We start from the raw sequence: 20,789 nt of genomic DNA, 5'->3' as shown, positions 1-20,789 counted from the left end.
GCTGAATGAGGTCTAAGAAGTGAACATTGTTTTTGATGACCCCCTTTGGCAGCAGCTTCAGACTGGGCTGAGCCAGCTGTGAAACCAAAGCAGTATCTCCCATCCAGATGTCTTGGTTGAAAATTGTGTTATTCTTTATGAAAGACCCTGTTATTTTTGTGTTTTACCCAATCTGTAAATTATTAGACCCCATGTCCTGGTGGGAAGCGCCTGAGCATGGGAGCAGCCGGCATCATGGAGGACGCAGGGAATGTCCAGCCCAGGTTGCTTCTGGGAGACTGATTTTCTTCTGCAGTTCATAGCTCAGGTGCTCTTTGACAACCTGTTTTGGAGACTGTTCCCACTTTATCCACTCGTGTTCTTTCCTTCCCTGTTTTCAGGATGCTGGAATTCACAGGGTGAAACATGTCCAGTATTTGACAGCGAGAAGTATTTCTCTCAACTCTTATAACATGCTAAATAAATATCTGTGACGTGGTCCAAGATCCCACAGCACTTCAGCCAGCCAGACATCTCAATGTGCGGTTATTTTTGGTAAAGGCAGAACTAGATGTTGCAAACCGATATAAAGTCAGCTGAGGGGTTGCTAATCTCTTGCGTGGGATGTGTTTCTCCTGTAGTCATTTGGGAGCAGTAAGATGGGCAGTTGACTTCCTCTGGAAGGATGTTCAGGCATGCTCTGTGGCAGACCAAAGCTTCAGCATTTTTCCAAAGGTTATTTGGACAATAGAAATTCCTGAGAAATGTACACCAAGTCTCTAAGAAATATTAGAAAAGGAAAGGTCAGGAAATGGCTGAAGGTCTCTCAAGGTGTTTTTTGTATTTTCTCAAAACACGTGCTCCATGTATCTGTATGTCTGACAGTTTTCCAAGCCCTTCTTATTCCTCCTTTGTTGTTCTTCAGCTGTTTGTTAGACAGTTATGTCTTTGGGCTCAAACACAGGCTGTGGCTCAATGGTTGTTTGTTTGGATATAAAATTCAGCTTGTTCCAAAGCATGGTATTGCTCTGTGAGGAAATGTGTCTCTCCAGACCTTTGCATGATGAATCTGAATGATTTAAATAGGGAAGTTTTAGGAGAGTTGGGGCTGTCCAGGCTGGAGAATAAAAGTTGTGTTGGTACTGTGGATGATTTGCCCCAAGGATTAAGTCTACCTGGTGAACATCGAGGTGTTTTAGGACCAGGACTGTGAAGGTTTGTTGCCTGCATCACTAACCTTCCCCCTTACAGCAGCACAGCACTTGCCATGGATGGGATCCCTGTGACATGTGATCACAGGGGACTGTCCATGTCCCTCTCTGTGACTCTTCTTTCTGTGCCCTACCTCATAGGGAAATCCAAAATCACGACCAGCCTTTTGGGGCCACCCCACAAAGAGGATGCTGCTTGGTGGGATGCTAGTGGGTTGTGCTATGGCTGGCGGGATGCGGCCCTGGACCAAAGTCTCACCGCAGGGATGCAGATGGACAGGCAGAGTGGGAGTGGGTCAGTCACAAAACTCCTCTCAGTCTTGCAGTGCTCCTGCAAAAATGAGAAATGCGTTATCTAACATCCATGACTCTTTACCAAGGTCTGCAGCATGAGTGCTCGCTAGTGTTCAGCAACTGCCTGGTCATCTTCAAAATCCACATTCAAGCGTCTGTCTTGGTCTTCTCTCACGCGGGTGCTGACCTGCCTCCCAGCAGACACGATGGATGTGTGCTCCCTTCCAGATTGGACGCGCTCCTCTTACAGGCTTTGCAGTATTAGAGTGCAGATTTCCTTTGCCTCATTTAGTTTTAGAAAAAAAGGGGTTTGTTTTGTCTATCACTGCAAGTGCCAGGAACATAAAATTTTAAAAACTCTTTCCAAAAAGCTGATTTCTTTTAAGAAAGTAGCAATTGAAATTGTAATTCTTCTCTCTTACTGTCTGATGAATTTATTATCTCCTGTGTTTAATGCCCAAAAGTGGGTTTTGACTTGCTTAAAGCAGGGAGAATTTTTTCCTTTCATCTACTGCTCCATTAGTTCCTATCAGAGCTGCAGTTAAAAAAGTTAATACGCCTGAGTATTTCTGCAGATTGCATCATTTTCAGTGTTTCATAACAATATGGCAAAAGTAATTTGAAACAGATAACAATAGTGCAGTCTGTTTCAGAATAACCATGATTTCCTTCTCATTAAGAGGCCTGTTAGCGGGTAGAGGAGGCGGAGTTTTATCTGGATGAGTTACGGATCATATGGTGTGATCGAGTGCTTTTAGTTCTCCCCCCCCCGCCTTTTCCTTCCCTTGAAATCCGCAGTGCTGGACTTTGGTTTGGATATGAAACGATTGGATAGTTTCAAACTCCTGTCTGCACAAAGTGGCTCAGCTCTTCCAGATGTTTTCAATAAGGATCCCAGAACTGTCACATCAGCAGCCGGTGGCCCAGGCTGCTGCTCGCATCTCCTCTCCATTTTGAGCAACTTGCTGAAAAAAAAGAGAATTATTTACTCGTTGGAGTAGTTTTTTTAAATTTAATCTTTATCCTCTGTCTGGTGCATTGTGTTTCTAAGCATAAATACTGTATACTGTGTAAACATGCATATGGCATTCAAGGGACTGCCTTAAATAGATGGACAAAGGAGACTGGAAGCCTTTGTTCTGCTTCGTCTGGGCTGAGTCTGTCTTCTGCGGCTGCTCGCCGTGCCTGTGCCTGTGTGTATATAAGGCTGTGTGCAACGCAAGATTTCTAGCCTGAAACAATGCAGCAAAAGCCCCACCTAATGTGGGAAGAGAGTGATGGTCTCCCAAGGGAGAGTGTGTCTGGCACATTATCTTCTATTTGTTTATTTTACGTTTCTTCCCCCCTTCAACAGTGAAGTCTGGAAATGAAGGTGAGATGGACTTTGGGTGTCTGTAGTCGTCACTGGCCTCCTGATCTTGGCTGTGAGTCAGGAACATAACCACAGAAAAACTCTTGGAACAAATTCAGGATTTGAAAGCTTAAATTTGAAAAGAAAAAGGAAAGGGAGAGAGGGGTATATTTTTATGTTGGTTTGTTTGTTTGTGTTGATTATTTCCCTCTGTGGCTGAAGGTGTAGAGGACTCCAAAGGCATCAGTTGGCAACCTTTGCTAGATCAAGAGACATAATTATGGAGGAAGGCAGGTCATCATCTTGATTTGCAGGTAAGGCATGGACATGAGTCCTGGGACACGTCCTGTGCCCGGAGTCACCCTGCCTGGTGCTGGTCTGGCAGCTTCCCTGGCCAGCTCTTGCCACCTGCCTGTACCTTGCACCTGAACTTTCTGTTCCCTCCTATCCTGTGAAGGCACACGTTAGGTTACTTGTAGGTTTTGGCCATACCAAGATGCTTGTGCATAGCTCAGAAAAATTGGCCTCTTCTTTTTAACTTCCTGCTATGAAGGTTGCACATCTCCCAGTGTGTCTCCTACCTCCTTTGGCTAGAGACGTTTCTCATTTCTCCTTACCTGTAGGAAGGGTGAGATCATGTGAGCCACAAAAGACTGGGTGTCGATGCAGCTACAAGTCGGACCTACCTTGCATCTCCATGGAAGATGCTCTGTCACAGTTAGTAGCGATGCTCACGTGGCAGTGTCCTCTGCAAGGTGGGCATTGCTTGAGCTCTGCAGCTGAACATCTCTTTCTGGTTGCCAGAGGGGCTCTGCCATTCAAAGGTGAAGTGCTGTAAGTGGAGTGCCTGGACAAGAGCTGTGCAGTTGTTGTTTGGGTAAATCTTGGCCTTATATACCAGCAGCTGTAATTAAATTGATTAGAAAACAAAATTAAATACTTTATCAGTTAAAAAAGTACGGGTGCTCCATAATGAAACATTAGAGCATCATTAAGGCACAGCGGCTGCTGCAAATTCGTTTACCTGAACTAAATTCACACACTTTGTTTATACGTTCCTGTCTTGTAAATTTAGATTTGAGGAAATCCCTGCCTTTTATGGTAGCGTTTGAAGGGCTGGAATGCTGTCACAGCCATTTCTGATTCCTCATCTCGACAGGCACATGATTTCTGGGATTCATTACTTGTGGAGAAAACTGGTGGCTCCAGAAAGTCCCCAAAGTACTACCACATTTCGTGTGTGTCCTAATACTGAAAGCAGAAGCTCCGCTCGTTGTTAAGGAGAACAGAGTCATTGGCTGACATCTCGAGCCGGGGATTGTAGCTGTAAGAGAGCCTCGTAGAGGAGATCCTCCTCAGTTCAGCTGGTGGTGTGGTGGAGATGAAGCTTTGGGTTGTGAGGGAGAGACTGGAGCCTAAGGAAAGTGGGGGGAGATACCTCGCGTTGACTAGGTAAGAGCATACCTGTGTCACTTACGGGGAGGAGGTCATCTGCTGCGAGTTCCCAGCCCGCTCCAGCGCATGAGGAAACGTTCATGGCGTGATGCCCAAAGGTGGACCTTCAAGTGGTGGCTGGCCACTGTGCCACTGAGCTGTGCTGTAGTCTTAGGAAAAGACGCCCTTCTCAGCCTGCTTACTGAGCCTGCTACATCTAAAGGGTAATTATGCTTTTGTATCATCTGACTGTACGGATTGGGGGTGTCATATCCAGGAGAGCCCAAAACAGTACTTAGTGTTTCTGTAAACTCCTGTTCTTCAGTGTTTTACCAAATAGGTGCAGAGGGGAGTCAGTTCCTGTTTTACTCACAGGCAGGCTGATGGTGCAATGTTTTTGGATGGCCAGAAGGCTGGGTAGCACTGGAAAGAGAGGAGCTGGAGTGCCCACTCGTAGCAGTTGGGTTTAGACCTCCTTTAGAAGATTCCTCTTGCATTCAAATGCCAAAACTCACTTTTTATCCGTTTCAGCAGGCTGCAGGCTTTGAGTCACCTTTGCCAGAGCTTGAGCCTGGTGGTTACAAAGTGCCTCATACAACCAGGGGACCGGGGCCACCCTACGAGGCTGGATGAAAAGACCTACAAACCCTTAACTCTGGGAGCAAATCCCAGCGACAGGAGGTGGGCCAGTTCACCCGGTGCCGCGGAGGACGGCTTTTGGAGATCTGCGATGAAACGCTGGGTTGATAAGCGCCGTTTCCGGTGTCTGTGTTTCCTGCTTTGCAACATGGGATTAACAATTCCCGCGTTTCCAGCTTTTCTATGCAGAAAAGCAGCAAGTTCTGCTCGCTACAAGCACCCAACCACAGAACCTCCCCCTTCCCCTTTTCTTCTCTTTTTTTCTTTTTTTTTTTCTTCTTTTTTTTTTTAACCACCCCCATTCCCTTTTGAATCGGTGAATGAGAGAATGTCTAAAGCTGGGGAAGTATGGAAAGATTTCATCCCTCGAGAGGTCAGGGTGGGGTGGAAAGCGGAGGGGGCTGCAAGGGGGCAGTTTGAAAACAGGAAACCATGTGGCAGTGTGCATGCAGGGCCCAGCTGATGTGAATGAGCTATTGAGAGGGGAGAGACACTCTGACTGGCCCAGCATTAGAAAGACGAAAAAACTTCAGCTTTTTTTTTTTTTTCTTAAGAAAAAAAAAGTCTGCCTTTCAGGCTAGAATAAAAGAGGGAAAATTGTATTTTCTAGACAGCAAGTTGCTGAGATCTTTTGCTCTGTGATGCAAACAAACAACAACAAAAAAAAGTAAATGGCTGATTTCCTTTTTTTGTGTGTGGTGTGCACTGATTAAATCATAAGTTTCCATTCCTGTTTTGGGGAAGCGTTAAGCCTGAAATTGTCTTTCATTCTTCTTGCCTGGGGGAGAGGGAAGAGTCTTTTTACCTCTCTGAAAACATGTCCCTTTGCTTCTCAGTCTCTTTTTGGACGGAGCAAACACACCAAGTGCCTGCAGCTGGAGGTGGAAGAGGCTGGCAAAGAAAAGCTGCTGCTTTTTCTCTCCCCCCCCCCGCCCCCCCCCCCCGCCCCTCCTCTTTTTTTTTCTTTTTTTTTTTTCCCCCCCTTTCTGAAGAGATGAATCATGCTCTCACAACTGCAAAGAAATTTTGAAAGCTGGGAGAGCACTGGTGCAGGGCTAAAAATGCAAGTAGTGACGTCCCAGCCCAAATCGGGAGGGAGTGGTTTTATTTCATTATTTTCTTTCCTTTTGCCCTGTGCTGTCATTAGAAATTTAAACTTAACGCAAAACCAAGCCCTTCTGTCTGGGGAACACTGGACCAACTCAAAAGGAGAAAAGTACCTTTTTTTTATTGTTTCTTTCAGTGCATGAGGGTGTGAAAGAAAAAACACGTTGGTGACAGTATTTACGTTGGATACGGTGATCGTCTTTTTTTTTTTTTTCCTTTTTTTTCCTGAATTAGATCCATCGTGGCTGAGTCTACCTTCTGCCTTTCCTCTCGGAGTGTCAGGGTTCCTGCAGCATACATCTGGCTTTTGTTCTCTTCGGGCAGGATTTTCATTCTGGTGCTTTTTGGATATCAAAGTTGTCTGGAAAACATTTTTTTTATTATTATTATTATTATTACTATAACAGGAAGGCTGATAACATTCTTAGCAGCTGCAAAAAACCAATCCTATATGTATAAAGCTCTCTTCAAATATCTTTTGTTTACTATAAGATCCTACGTTGCCTGTATAAGCAAGTCTGTTCTGAGAAGACTTTATCAGACGGTCGCAGCTCTGGGATTTTCTTTTTCCTGTTAAGAGGCTCGGACAGGCTGGTGTGCTGAGACACAGGGACTCCTCTGAGCACGTATGTGAGAGGTCTGGAGGGCACCTGGCCACGGTCAGCCTGGGGTTCATGGTGGGCTCTGCTCCTCCGCTCCCAGCTTTTTGGACAAAATGTACGAACGCCACAAGAGGCGATACAGCCTGTGCGACATTTCCAAGGTGGACAGGACTGTAGATGTTGTGTTGTTAAAGGTATGATGTTTGGGTACACTTATTTACGGGTTCCTTTCCCTATCTCTAACGGGTTGATCTGTTTGCTGCTGTACCTGTGTCCCCAGCTGGCTGGTGCAGAGAGGGGGAACAGGCAGAAGAGCTCTTGCCCTTCAGCATGGAGATGGCTTTGGGTGCGATCAAACCATTTCATGCCAAGTTATCTCCGCAATCAGATAATCTCTTCTGGCATGCAATCAGATACTCTTTCGGAGAGCTCTCTCTGGCCATCTTCCCTGTCCTCTGCCATTAAATGGTACCCCCCCGTTTTGAAACGTTCAGCACTTGCAGGTGGGTTTTCGGTGTAAGGTGCCGTTCAGCAAAGCGTTTTCGTTTCCAGTGGTTGCTTTGGGGATTGAAATGCACGTGTCCCCTGAAAGATGTATTCTGCCAAAAAAGGCATGGTGGATTCCCCTTTGCCTCTGTTTTTCGTTTGTGTTTGAAGGGTGTTTGCTCACAGTCCTATTGTTTGGATGTGAGTTTTGTCTGAAGATGGGTTGGAGCAAGAGCCAGGAGTGGCTTTTGGCTAATTGTCCCAGTGTGTTCCTCCTCTAATCTAAAATTAGCAAGTGCTCCACCAAATGGCACAATGGCAGTCTGGGAATGTCCTGTCTCTGTAACAGCTCTTTGGAGCTTCAGCAGTTTCCTGGCAAAGTGGATGGAAATAGGAAAGCAGCCAGAGGGACTGCAAAACACAGCCCAACTTGGAGATCTGAACTCCTGGAAGAGCATTTCCTTTCCCTCTCCCTTTTTCTCTCTTTTCTTTTCTTAGCTGAGGCAGTGGGTTTCTGCCTGATCGTATGGCTTCCTTTTTAATGATTTTTGCTTCATGTCCATGTTTCCAAGTCGAGATGAGAATGTATAAAAAAAAATATTTTCGCATGATTCTTGTTCTACTTTATCTGCACTAATATAGACCTAGCACTTGTTAACTTGCTTTGTTTAGGAATGAAAGTATTTTTCTTTAATGCAATGTATCCTTTGTTTTTTGGTGACACAAATAACCGTAACTTGTTTTCTCTACCAACTCAATTTTGTTGCGTATTTTTTAACTCTTCTGTTAATGTTGCTGGTTGAGGATTGAATCCCATGGTATTCAATCTCTATACATCTTTTAAGTCATTAAAAAATGTAGACATAGTGTGTACACACTACTTGTGTGAAATGACTGCTTAATAATATTTGGGAGAAGACGTGGTACCCTTGACAACTTTGCTTGCTAATATAAAAAACCCAATCTTTTTTCTTTATAAAGAGTATCTGAATGCATGGGTTGAAATGTAATTCACTATAATTATCTGACTTCAATATTTCTGATGTCATCAGTTCCTTAAATTAGTTTTTGTTCAGCAAAGCTTAGATTTTATAACAAAATGTGGCTCTTGTTAGTTCCCACTAGTATTTTCCTAATTGAGTTTCAAAACTGTGGGTTATACTGTCTGTTCCTGCAAATGACTCAGTGTCCATATATGTGTGCGTGTGTGCACGCATTGCTGCTCCAAACATAGGCTGTACAGGCTGCAGATGTTTAAAATAGGAGGGTACTAGTGACAGCTATAGTTACAATCAACTTTAGCTTGATTTTTAGTCATTCTTCATGTTTTAGCTGGTTTCTGTAACATAACCGGTAGATTAAATTAAATTTTGATGATCTAGGGATCCAAGCCAGCATCAGAGTGCGTCAGTGGGCAGATCATCTCTTGACGTTAATGGGAGTTGGATCAGACCCCTTAAAGAGGGAGCTGGGGGCTGGTTTTTTTTTGTTGGGTTTGTTTTTAATTAAAAACTGTACCTTATCTAGGTCATCATACTTTGGTGAGTTAAGAGGACAGGGTTTCTTAAGTGTCAAGTGTTGAAAACCAAGTAAATATCCTTACAACAAAAGCAAACTCAAATTGGATCCATTAAGAGTGATGTGAATGAAATTTTAACAAGGTGTCTGCAAAGCACCAAACAGCTTTCAGTTTGGCCTACAGATTGACTCAGACAAGCTGTCTTTTCTTTGAGTGGTAGATGAATATGTTCTTTGCTTCATTTTAAGATGAGGAACTTGGTAATCACAACACAGGAAAGAAAAACAGCTGACAGAGAAAGACAACTGGAACAAGTTGTGAACAAAGAAGATCTTGTATCATTTCAGTTACTAAATATTTATAGGTGGGATTATATTTGCGTTGATAACCATTCTTAGATACAGCCACAAAAGAATTTTGGTTCCTACTGACTGTTTTGCAATGCATGTGTCTTCTGAAGGGTCAGTATGTTGGGGCTCAAGTTTTCCATGTTCAGATTATGCCTGAAACAGTGCATTCTGAAGTTATGGGAAAAAAAAAAGCCTTAGCAATTTTGCGTGTTGATGCACGCAATTATTTTTAGCTTTAACATGGTTTCTTCCTCCTCCCCACCGCTGAAAAAGCAAAAGGCACTGGGTAAGTCAGTGTCCTAGCCTGTGTGTCAGAGGTAGGACTTCATCTTTACTGCGGCTCTTTTTGCTGCTGCAGCAATGCGAATGTGATGAACTTGGTCACTGAGCATAGCGGTTTGCTACTGTACAGGGAAGACTGGATGATGCAGAAAAGGCATAAAAACTTGCTCTCATCTTTCCTGCTGGGATTGCATTGTAGCAGATGAGGGAGAAGATGTGGGGCATGTGGGATATCTGCTTGTCTGAACAATTCACTAAGCTCCAAGCAGCTACGTGCAGGGTAAAGCAGTCTGCGCTATGTTATTCCAAGACCCAAAATGGGAAGCCATGTGTGAGTTGGCAGGCCTATCTCATTTTTATGTTGTGCCTGCTACCACAAATATAACTATCTAGGGACAGAATACGGAAACCACACTGGCTGGCACCTTGCAAATACATGTGAAGTTAAACAAGTGTTCAAGTCTGGATGAACAGGCTGTGCTTTGCAGAGTTAGAAAATAAGAAATGGGCTCGCTTTGAGAATGGGAGACTAAGCAACCGCAACTGGAAATGTTTTATAATTGCTCATTGCCTATATCTGCATTTCACCTTTGTATGTGAGTGCTCAAACTGTTACGTATAGGCAGAAGGTGTAAGTTTTTTCATAACTGACAAAAGGTTTGGTTTAGCTGCTCTTCAGATGAACAGATCCCTTTCAGCTTCTAGTTAAAGATCAGAACGTTATTCATGAAATTAAAACCAGCCCAATGTTACAAAAATAATGAAGGCATTTTGAAATTAAAGGGGCAGCGTTATTAATTAGTTATTCTGGCAGAGGGCTGCTCTAGTAGCTCTACTGTAGCACTGGAGAAGATCCTCTGGAATGAACTGAGCCCACCTAAGGCAAAGTGCAATTTGTGGCAATGAAAACTAAAAGTAGTATGTGGAGAATGTCCCCAAACTAACTGAAACTAAGGTTTCTTCTATTGTATGTTATCATAAAGCTTTTTCTTTTTTTTATATTTTTGGTTATTTGATGCATAAGCATCTTCAGTCCTCCTTTGGGGTTCTTCTGAGGGAAGGACTGTCCTCAGATGATGGGTATGCAGCATCTCACCAAACTTTGTGGCCCTAAAATGACTGTGAACTTTAATCCTGCATCTGTCCGCACTGGTTTGGTTATTGAAGAGACAGCAGGAGCAAAGTGTGTTTATGATGCTGTGGAGAACTTTTGAGATTTTTCTGTTTATGTCTTGTGTAGAATTAGAACTGGAAGGATACTTAAACGAAACTGATGTGTTTTCACCTTAGGCACATACATGTTTGTGGGAATTTTGCTTCCATTTTAGTCAAGAGATGGTTTTTATGCAAAGCCATTGCTGTTATTTTTAAAGCTTAATTAAAGCTTGTTGTTACCAGGACTGTTAATTCTGCTGGTGGAGGACATCCCAGTGCCAAGGGCTGGAAAATGTTCTTGGGGCACATGTTCCTTTCCCCAGTTGGGACATTGCCAGGGGGAAGAGTGCGCTCTAGGAATTCAGAGTTGCTCTTATACCACAAAGTGCTAATTTATTCAGTCATTTAAAATGTCCTGTGGTTGTAGGAGCCTCTTCTGGTGTAATCCTTTAGTGTAGTTCTCTATAGCACTGGTCACTTGTTGCTGTGACTAAGGTCACTTTGGACCTACTTGAAAAAATGTTGTCCTGATATGGTGCCACTGATTCTGTAAAGGTAAAAGGCTCAGTGTAGCATATACACAGTGCTAGAAGATAAATCTGTAGAAATCATTGCAGAAATGCAAGTGTTGTCACTTTGTCCCTTTCGGCATACAGTGGTGAATGGTCTTTGTGTTCTTGATCTGCATGGTAAAACCTTCCCCTAAAGCTAAGAAAATACACAGGGAGATTACAAAAAAAATTAAATTAAAAAAAAAATCAGAATTTGCAAGCAAATTGATATGTGTGCTCTCAATATTGTCTGGCAAGATGATTGCCCAAGCAGTGATTTTTGCTCTTAATGTGAGTTTTGTGTATCCAGAGGTTTTTTGCATCAACAGATGTTGAAGGAAGACAGTGGAAGTTCCTTCCCCAGGATCCCCATCCTTCATGCTCCTTTTGAAAGAGGTTTGGAGGACCTTGAAAAGTAGCTTTTGTGAAGGGGGTTAATCAACTGTTGCTTTAGTTTCTAGTTCAGGAATTAGAAGCAACTAGATAATTCCATCGTAAATGGAATTGTAAAGTTAAAAGTTGCTGAGAAAAAACTTTGAATTCCAGTTATGTGTACAAATTTCTTCAATGAAAACTATCCCACAGGAAATTTTCAGGAACAGGTAATTCCTAAAGAATAATTAAGATTTGCATTAAAAATAAAATAATAAAAAAAATCATTGTATCATTCCTGATTATTAAACAAATTAGTTATTGCTTGTTTTCTGCTAATTTTGTTCTTCAATGAATATTTCATATCTTTCCCAGTGTCAGGTATTGCTCAGTGTGGTGTACAAGTACTTAATAATAGACCAGTAGAATTACTCTACTAAATATTTTCCTATGTGCAATGGTATCTGGTTTTAGCTGCAAGGTAGAACTTAGTCTGGAGGCTGGGGGGGGGGGGGGGGAGAAATGGAAACTTGTAAATTTAGGATAAATTTAAAACAATATGGAGGGAAGATGAATCTCCAGAGATTTGCTAGGAAATGAAAGTTAAACTCATCTGGTTCCTTCTACTCTAGAGATGTTGATTTATATTGCCACCAGTGGAGTTGACAAGTGCAAACTTTTAAAATAGCAGAATATTTCCTGAGAGGTCAGTGTGTTTTCTTTATTGTGAAATGGAAGGCAAGAAGAGTTAAAATAAATCCAGAGGGATAGAAAAAGGACTTTTCCATGGCAGAACGGTAGGAGAGGTGCATGGCAGCCAGGTAGCAACTGGCCCCAAAGGCGAGTGCTTCAAGCAAGCCCTCTGCTGCACAACTGTGCCAGAAGTAGACATTTTTTAAATGTCTTCTGAGAAGGAGGTCCCAATTCTAGTTTTTGTGGGCAGGCACTGCACAGGCCCACGAGCAATGGAGGGAGTTAGAGAACAACTCAGCCAAGACTTTCATGCAGGGGGAAAGTAAGGAAGAGCCTGGGAACAGAGGCTGGGGTCACTTATCATTCCCGCACGATGGAGGACATCCCAGCCCTGTTTGTCTCACAGGTTGTCCAGCACCATCCTTCTCTTATGCAAAGAGGTTTCTGCATTAAGTCACATCAAGTTTCAAATTCATTGTCTGCAGGAAGACGTCTCTGAGAGTCAGGAAATACATGCATGTGTGCCCAGAAAGAGCAATCAGTCTGCTGCTTGCAACCCCAGCTGGTGTCCTAAAGCCCTCTTTGGACACTTAGTCCTCTAGTGTTTCACAGGCAAACAGAAAATCCTTCGGGATTCAGTTTTTGGTGCCTGGGGATGTGCTTCCGTGGTTCATTCTGTGTCTGAGCTGCAGATAAACACATTCAGACTTCTGCATGGAAAAATAGCTGGTTCTCTTCTGGCATTTCTTCAAAAGCCTCATATTGAAACTCTGTTCCCAGAGGCTGTTTCATATTCCCTTCTGCCATCTGAACACCGCTGCATCCTCTGCTCCTGCTGCAAAGACTTGGGATGCCCAGAATCGATGGGCTATAATAATCAGTGTGGGCAAGGCAGAAAGTGCGTGGGGGTTTTGCCATCTCCTGTGGCCACCAGCCTGAGGTCCTCCCGTTGGGCTTCTCTTAGCGAAATGGAGACTAAGGGAAGAAGGAAGGAATGGTTTTGTTAACGCGTAATACACACAAGTCCACAAAATCCCAGGACAACCGCATTTCTAAATTTTTCATACTGTTGCATTCCCCAACCCCTGATGTTCAGGCACTTTTATAATGTTTGTTTTTTTTTTTTTTTTCTACAGCCTTTACTGTCTGTACCTGCAGTCACTAGTCCTGAACGAGCAGAATTCAGTTGTTGAGGAGGGACTCCAGTACTCAGTCTTGGGCTGTGGATAGTGGGGTTTGTGTTTTGAGTATCTGTGGACCACCCACTTTCCTGAGAGCATGCAGTAAACCTTCCCTCAAATTGTGTCTGGGCTCTTTTTGGCATACGGAATACTTGTATATAGTAGTGGTTTCCTTTGTATTTTGATGATGATGATAATTATTATTCCTGAATTAGGGCCACTGAGATAAATACTTAGTTCCTAATGTTCTATTTTGTACATAATTAGGTATAACTGAAACAGCACCTTAAACCTCAGTGTTACTCTCTCATTACTTTTTTAATAGAAAAAAACCCAGACGTTTTCAATACTTGGCAAAATCACAGGGCAGAGGAGAGAGCTGGCTGGGTAATGGGAAAAATACTCAAATATTTTTTGAAAAAATGCCAATGTCTATAATGCATTTTCACTGAATGACTCAATTGGTTCTATTAAAGAAAAAAAATATGTAATGTTAATTCAGCCTAATTTAGTTTATTCTATTACCAATCAACTGATAGGCTTGAACCTCCTCATATTTTGCTTTCTTACTGCTAATTATTGAACAGCATGTTTAATTATCAATTTCCAATAGTGGATATCACTATAAATCAGGAGTAGTTCCCTTAAATTTGATGGAGATACACTGGTTTAAGAATAAGGAGGATCAAGCCAAATATGATGAGGAAGGAGTTAGGTGCAAGCCAGTCAGAAGGAGGCAGAATTTGATTTTTATATCTGAAATGGGTCATTCCTTCATTTGTGTGGACTTGAGCACATTTCCATTTGTCCTCCTACGTGTGTTCAGGCTCAACCTCTAGATTTGCCTTTAATAAAATGTAAGAGAGTGTGCTGCAAAATAAATTCTGCTTTGTCAGGAGAGAAAAGAATATTAACATGATATTTATTGACTTTACAGTCATAATGTGATATTTACTAACTATAGCTTTTTTAAGACTAAAAAAGTAGGTATAAATTCTTCAGTGAAGTTTAATTGCTAAGGCTGGATACCCTTCAGTCTCACTGAGAACAGGGGGTATCGTTCTTCTATTGAAAGAACCCAAACAGTGACCCATTGTCCATGCAACAGTTAAAATTCAACATCTTTATGTCACTTTGGAAAACAAAAAAATCATTGTTGTGAGTATTTGCTTACAAAAGCCTTTCTCAGACTTCAGACTGCCTCTTCTTCCCTCTCCACCTCTCATGAAATATATAAGTAATATATGTAAAAGGGAGAAGGTGAGTATACAGGGTGGTGTGTGTATATGTGTGTTGAGTAGAGGTGCAGGGAAGGATGGGATCTTAGATGCATGTATATAGAGGGGTCTAATGGGATCTTAGATGAATGTGTATATGATGCGTATGTATGAGCAGAGCCAGCGAGAAACTGATAGGAAGTGTACATCATATCTAAGAAAATAGCCTGTAAAATTGTGTGGAGATGGGGAGGGATGTCTAGGTGGGATGTGCTCTGAACTCACCCTGAGACCTGACTCTCTGATAGAGCACAAGGTCTCCTTCATCTCTCCTGGGAGACTCCTGCTCATTTTTTCTCTCTCTGATCTTCTCTGCTCCTTCCCTGACTCCCCCAGCAAGAGCTGCTGACTGAGGAAGGTCACAGCATCCTTGCTGCTGGAGGATTTTATGGGCATGTTGGATTAAGACCTCTCAGATGATAGTACAGTCTGACTTGGAGCAGCAGAAAGGGACTAGCTGACCTGTCAAAGGCCCTTCCAACCCCATTTTGTCATCACAGAAGTATGGAGGAGGACAAAACCTAAGGCAGAAGAACGTGCTGTAGAAAGTAGCTGACAGGTCTGAGGGAGTGGAGTGTTGACTCTGTGCTGTGGTGAGCAGGAGGTGAGCGGAGGTGCTGGCAGGGGCCCCTCCAGTGAAGGGCAGGGGGATGCAGCCAGACCGGCGAGGAGTGCCAGCCAGTGAATGCAAATAACAAGTTCCATGATCTCAGCGAGAAAGGGGAGAAGGATGTGGGTCATTAGTCAAAGCAGCAAGTCAGGTCAAGGGTAGGAGAGTCTTGTTTTTTCTTTATTAAAAAAAAAGAAAAGGAAAAAAAAAGTGGTGCATTTCATAACACGGGAGAAAGGAGAACATTGAGGGAATGCGAATACAGCAAGGGACTGCAAAAACAGAGCAGGATCATGGAGGAGATTTGAAGACTGGTCAGAGGCAAAAAGTAAATAGTAAAAATTCTCTATTTGACATAGAGAGGGAAAAGGAAGTTCTTTCAGGAGAGGAGAGGAAAACCAGAGAGAAGGAAGGAGATATAGTTGGTGTATAAAATCAAAGTCATCCATTTCAGTAGCTTTCTTTTAGCTACTACATAACGTGTGAGATCCTGTGTGTTGAGGCAGGTCAGGAGGGGAAGCAACCTCTGGATTTCGTGATGTGGGACATGGGATTGTCCAGGTGAGATTTGCTTGTGTTTGACAAATCAAGGCATTTGGCTAGGAGAAATGGCAGAGCTGCTGAAGCAGAGAGAGCAAAGGGGCTTCCAGAGTCCACTGGCTGTAGACAAAAGTGGTGGGAAGCGTACATTGGATGAACCAAGGGTTGTGGATAGTTCAGCAGACTTCAGAGTCAAAGTGTTGGACAGCACAACCCATCTGAGGAAGAGTAAAGCACAGACAGATGGAGGAGAAGGCTGAGAACAGATCAGTCATCCTTGCTGAAAGACTGGAAGTCATGAAAAGGATGGGGGACAGGATGAGATGATAACGGCTGATGTTGAAATAAACCATGTGATGTGTCTTAGGGTTAAAATGGGGGTTTCTAACATCGTCATCATCATTTCAGTTAATGCAGACACAAAGAGCTTCTGGTTCTCACCATGACCTGAGCGCTTCCCTAGCCCTTGTTTCCACATTATCAGAGCACCTTACTATCTTTAAGGTAATTATCTTTGCAGCAATATGGGTGGTAAGGAGTAGCTGTTCTGCAGATAGTGAACTGAGGCATAAAGCAGAGGAGTATCTTGCCTGCAGTCCCACTGCAAATGGAAGTGAGAATTGAAGCCAGGTTTCTTCAACCCTCAACTAGTAGCTTAAACGCTGGCTCATCCTCCCTCTGAACTCCTGCCTTGAGCAGGAGCCACCTTGAAGTCATACTTTCCACGGAGAAATAAAGTTTTTTGGCATATTTTAATGGTTTGTTTAGTGATGCTAAAAAAAAAATATTAAAAAAATCATGAGTTACTTTTGAGATTGTTATTACTGGGACAAAATTAAGTCATAACTATATATCTGCTGGTTGATGCAGAGTGACATTGCAGAAGAGGCTAACAGCGACATTAGCAAGAGTGACCTTTCTTTGATTTGCTCTGGTCTGTTTTTCAGATAAACCGTGAAAGCTGGTGTTCGCTGGAGCCATGTCCCGATTCTTCCCTGCTGGAGCGCAAGCGGACACGAGAGTCTCCAGGTGAGCAGCATGCTGGTGGCAACTGCAGATGAGTAGCCCTGCAGTTCTCCTCACCTTTTCTTTCCTTCTTTTTCTTCTTATTTTTGATCTCCTTGCCTTGATGGGAAAAGACATAAACTAAAGAAAATGTGTAATGAATCTGCCATGAGTCATTGTTAGCATGTGGTTGCAGCACTTGACTAGCAGTGAGCTGTGTGGTGTGTCATTTTCTTAAATAATTACACATTTAAAGTATTTCAATTTTTTGCCTTTTTTTTTTTTTAAATAAACTTGAAAGGTTGATGAGGCACACAGACATGGTTTCTAGCTAAAAGAATAATACAAAAAAGAAAAAAAAAAGTCAGAAATTTAAACTTCTGAATCCACATTTAGATCCAAATCTGTAGGCTTGGTTTTATTTATTTTACTTTTTTTTTTTTCCTCTGAAAGTTGCCTTCAGGAAGCAGGAAGGCTGTTCAGAGACATCGTTCCCACACCCTGCCCACCAGCCATGCTGAGCTCCGAACCCTGTATGCTGGCTGGTGCTTTCTGGCTCTTCCACTGGGACAGAAAATCTTGTCTTGGCAAGTTTCAAAGAGGGGTTGGTGTCCAAGATAAGAAAAAAATTTCCTTTCATTGAATTATGCGTGTTCATAGAGTAACTTATCAGGGCCCTGAATAGTGACTTGCCTTGGACTGTACGTAGAGAGGACACTTCTTGCTTTGCTCTCATTACGAGCAGGGGTCTCACCTGAATCTCCTTCCATTTATCTGAGTGACTTGAATGAAAAACAGGGATTGAATCACTGAGTGTCAATGTGAAGTGCAAACCCAATCTTTTCAGAGTGTAGGCTAAGAAGAGATAATGTGGGTGACTGATAATGTGGGGTTTATTCTGGGTAGAAGTTCTAGCTCCCATCAAAGTTAAGTGCTTTTTTTATTAAAAAAAAAAAAAAAAAAAAAGTGCTCTGTTTAGAATAGTCATGAACAGTGAATAGCTGTTTCAAGAGTGTTTTACAGGAGAACCTGCGGTATCACCATGCTGCTTCTTTCCTAATTGTGTCCCCAAATCCGTTGCCTCTTGGTATGGTATTTTTACACTTCAGGCAAGAGATATTGCGCTCCATTTGGCTGCAAAATGACGTGCCCTCATTTGACTTGCCAAATCTATAACCATGTATTCATATGGATCAATATCAGTTAAATACTTATTAATTATCTAATGCAATATCATACTATAGAAATATAGTATTAATAATGTGATCAGGTAGCCATATATACAAATACATACTAATAATTATAATAGCACATGTCTGTAACACAAGCACAAAGAGGCAGGTTTTAAAGTTGATGAACGCATTCTCCAGTCAGACTGAAGCAGCGGGAAGATCTTAGACTCTGCAGGTTCTGGCCTTTCTAGAAATAATGTTGTTACTGCACATGCATCCCTCTGGCTGTGCTGTGGTGCTGTGCAGTGTAGAGAGGGCAAGGAATCTGGCAACACTGAATAGCAATAAAACCACTAGTTGTCGTGATGCGGCTAACTTAAAAATATACAACTTGATAGGGAATTGGACCTTTTTCACCTGCTGAATAATCCTGCTGAAATGGCTTGTAAGGGCAGAGTCCTCAAATCTTAAAAAGTAACTCCAGAAATTGTAGCTTCTCATTTTCTGTCAGTGCTTTTGAAATTAAGTGCCTGGAGGAGTGTAGCAGATACGTAGCTATCGGCATGGAATTGGAGGGCTCAGCCCTGTCCTGGAGGACATGAGGGTTTGGAAAATGTATGTAAGAGCGTTGCTTGGAATTTTCTTCCTAGGGCTTTTTACTATGTAATTTTTTTTTGCCTCTATATTATGTGCAGAAGTGTGTTACCATCATCATTGTATTTTCACCCGTACCTCCACAGAGAGGAGCAGATGAGCACAGTTGCTCTATGAATGCAGCATGTGCAGCAGGCAGGGGTGGCTGTGTGATGGCAGTCACAGTCCCCGTGTCATGGCAGTGCTGTCACCGGTGCTTGCCAGGTCACGGGTCAGGGAGACGGAACTCAGCGTTGTGCAATGCCTGTGCAGTTTAAAGCAAAGAAAACAAACCCAACGAGCTGAGAAAAAGGGAGGGGAATACCCCCCTCCAAATAACCGAAAATAAAGGAGAGTGGAGGGAAGAGAGGGTTTGGGAATGAGTTTCTCAGCACAGATGAGCTGAGGTGTGTGTGGGTCCCCATCACTCTGCACCTCATCGTCCTTCCCCGCCACTTCATCTCTGTACCTCGGAGGCTCCTGCAGAGGAGGCTTCGCTACCTCTTGTGATTTATCGTTGGGGTGAGGTATCTGTCCCTTGGCGCATCTGGACCGTCCCCGCTGATTTTCCACTGGAACGTGGCTCGAGCCCCTTTGTTTTTCAGTCTGGGCCGCGGACATGCTTTGTCGGCTGCCAGCTGGACAGCCAGCACCCTGGCCCATTCCCTGTACAGCCTCTCTGTCTCTTCTTTGCTTTTCCCTTCTTTTTTTTTTTTCCCCTCTCTTCTCCCCCTTGGTGATGGAAAAGCAGATCAGATTTTCCAGGTTTACGGAAAGGGGAACAGGACTGGGGAGCAGACGCGCTGCCTCCAATAAGTGCTTTTCCAATTCTCTGCGGTGTGGAAACTCCTCTACGGGGTAATGGGGTTTCCAACCGGCTTCGGCTCCCCCCTGCCCTAAATGGGGGCAGCCCGGCTGCCATCAATAAATCATTTTCTCCAACAGTGGAGTCATTCCCATCAGCTGGACTGCAGCTGGGGTGTTTGATAGCTGCTGTCAGGCGCAGGTTAAGGATGGGGAAGGGGAAAAGGTGGCTTCGAGCTACCCATACCTGTCATCCTTGCATTGATGTGTAAGCTTGATGTGGCCAAGGATGGAGTTAGTCAGGTGTAATTTAAGAATGAACCAATATTTTATTGCCCTGGCTCCTCTCCAGGGAGCCAAGCATGTTTTGGATCTGTTTAGTTAGAACAGGTTGCAAAATAACACCTTTCTGTTTTAAAAAAATACTAATAATTAGAAAATATTTTGAGCTGGGAGAAAAGAATGTTCAGTTATTGCCAAAATTGTCATTAATACTTTTGCCTGAAGGCTGAAAAAATGAAATGATATACAGGCATTTTTTATGCACATACATGTCTGTTAAGGTTTTTGGAAAGGAAGGGCTTTCTCAGTGGCTGTAGTCTATTTCTGTGCTGCTGATCACCCCAATAAAAACAGCGGGAAGGAAAAAGAGATGCAGTATGCTTATATTTCAATGTCAGGAGTTAGAAAAGCTGAGAATTTTTAAAAAAAACCTAATTTTTGAATCTTCAAAAAGTGAAGCTTGTCATGGAAGTCATACTAGTGCTTTTTCAGTGACAAGTATAGAAGGAATGAAATAATTGTCCCAGTATGCATTAAAAGCACTTTGGCATTTAGAGGGAATTGATTCTTTAATTGAGAAAGAAAGCAAATATTGTCAAGCTATATTTCTACATTTATTGAATATTAATATAATTTTGCAGTTGCTGCAATCAATGGGAAACACCCTGTTATGCTGTGTGGGGTACCTGATACGTAGCATATTTATCAGCACCTCAAGCTACAAGCACATATGGCTGTTTAATGCAGAATTTCTGTTTGCACCACGTATTTCGATGATGCATTAAAAGAGTTTTAAACTCTTGAATGAATTGAAAATTTGCAGGCATGGTTTTGGGAGGTGAACACAATTTACAAGGCTGTGTTTACTGTTCGTTTTAAATCCTTAAATTCACTGAGAATATGCGAGTTGGATGTATGGATGCTACAGAAAACATCAGAACATAAGTCTTTCTGCTTTGTTCCCATAGAATGTGAGAACTTCTTGGAAGATGGGCTGAGTAGCGTCTGTGCCTCATCACAGGGTGTCCTTAAAAGAGAGTCTGGGAGCGAGTCTGACCTCTTCCCCTTGCCTGGTGATGGGATGGAAGACCTTGTCTTTGGAAAGGTAGGAAAGCCTGGTTGGGATATGGTTAAAAAAGCTCGGAGGCCTGATTCAATAAACCCATGCTGCAAATGCACATCATCTTGGTTTCACTGGTGAGTTAGAAACCTGGAAGCGATTATCCTGGAATGGAATAGATGGGAAGGATCCGGTCCCCT

General features: G+C 42.8%; 1 protein-coding gene across 2 annotated transcripts in view; it reads left to right on the top strand.

Annotated features, from left to right (window-relative positions):
- The first annotated feature begins 6,184 nt into the window (after positions 1-6,184).
- AKAP13 (A-kinase anchoring protein 13) overlaps positions 6,185-20,789 on the top strand; it is a 70,591-nt gene continuing 55,986 nt past the window's right edge. Inside the window, exons 1-3 of one of the 2 annotated variants that reach the window (XM_049811966.1) lie at positions 6,185-6,811; positions 16,581-16,662; positions 20,498-20,634. In XM_049811966.1, coding sequence (XP_049667923.1) covers positions 6,731-6,811; positions 16,581-16,662; positions 20,498-20,634 — 300 coding nt within the window. In that variant the 5' untranslated portion in view covers positions 6,185-6,730. The remainder of the gene's footprint in view (positions 6,812-16,580; positions 16,663-20,497; positions 20,635-20,789) is intronic. The other variant, XM_049811967.1, reaches the window with a different exon arrangement.

Source organism: Accipiter gentilis, chromosome 10, assembly GCF_929443795.1.
Source record: "Accipiter gentilis chromosome 10, bAccGen1.1, whole genome shotgun sequence".
Taxonomy (NCBI): Eukaryota; Metazoa; Chordata; class Aves; order Accipitriformes; family Accipitridae; genus Astur; species Astur gentilis.
The sequence above is the reverse complement of the archived record's forward strand: the minus strand, read 5'-3'. Positions and strand labels throughout refer to the sequence as shown.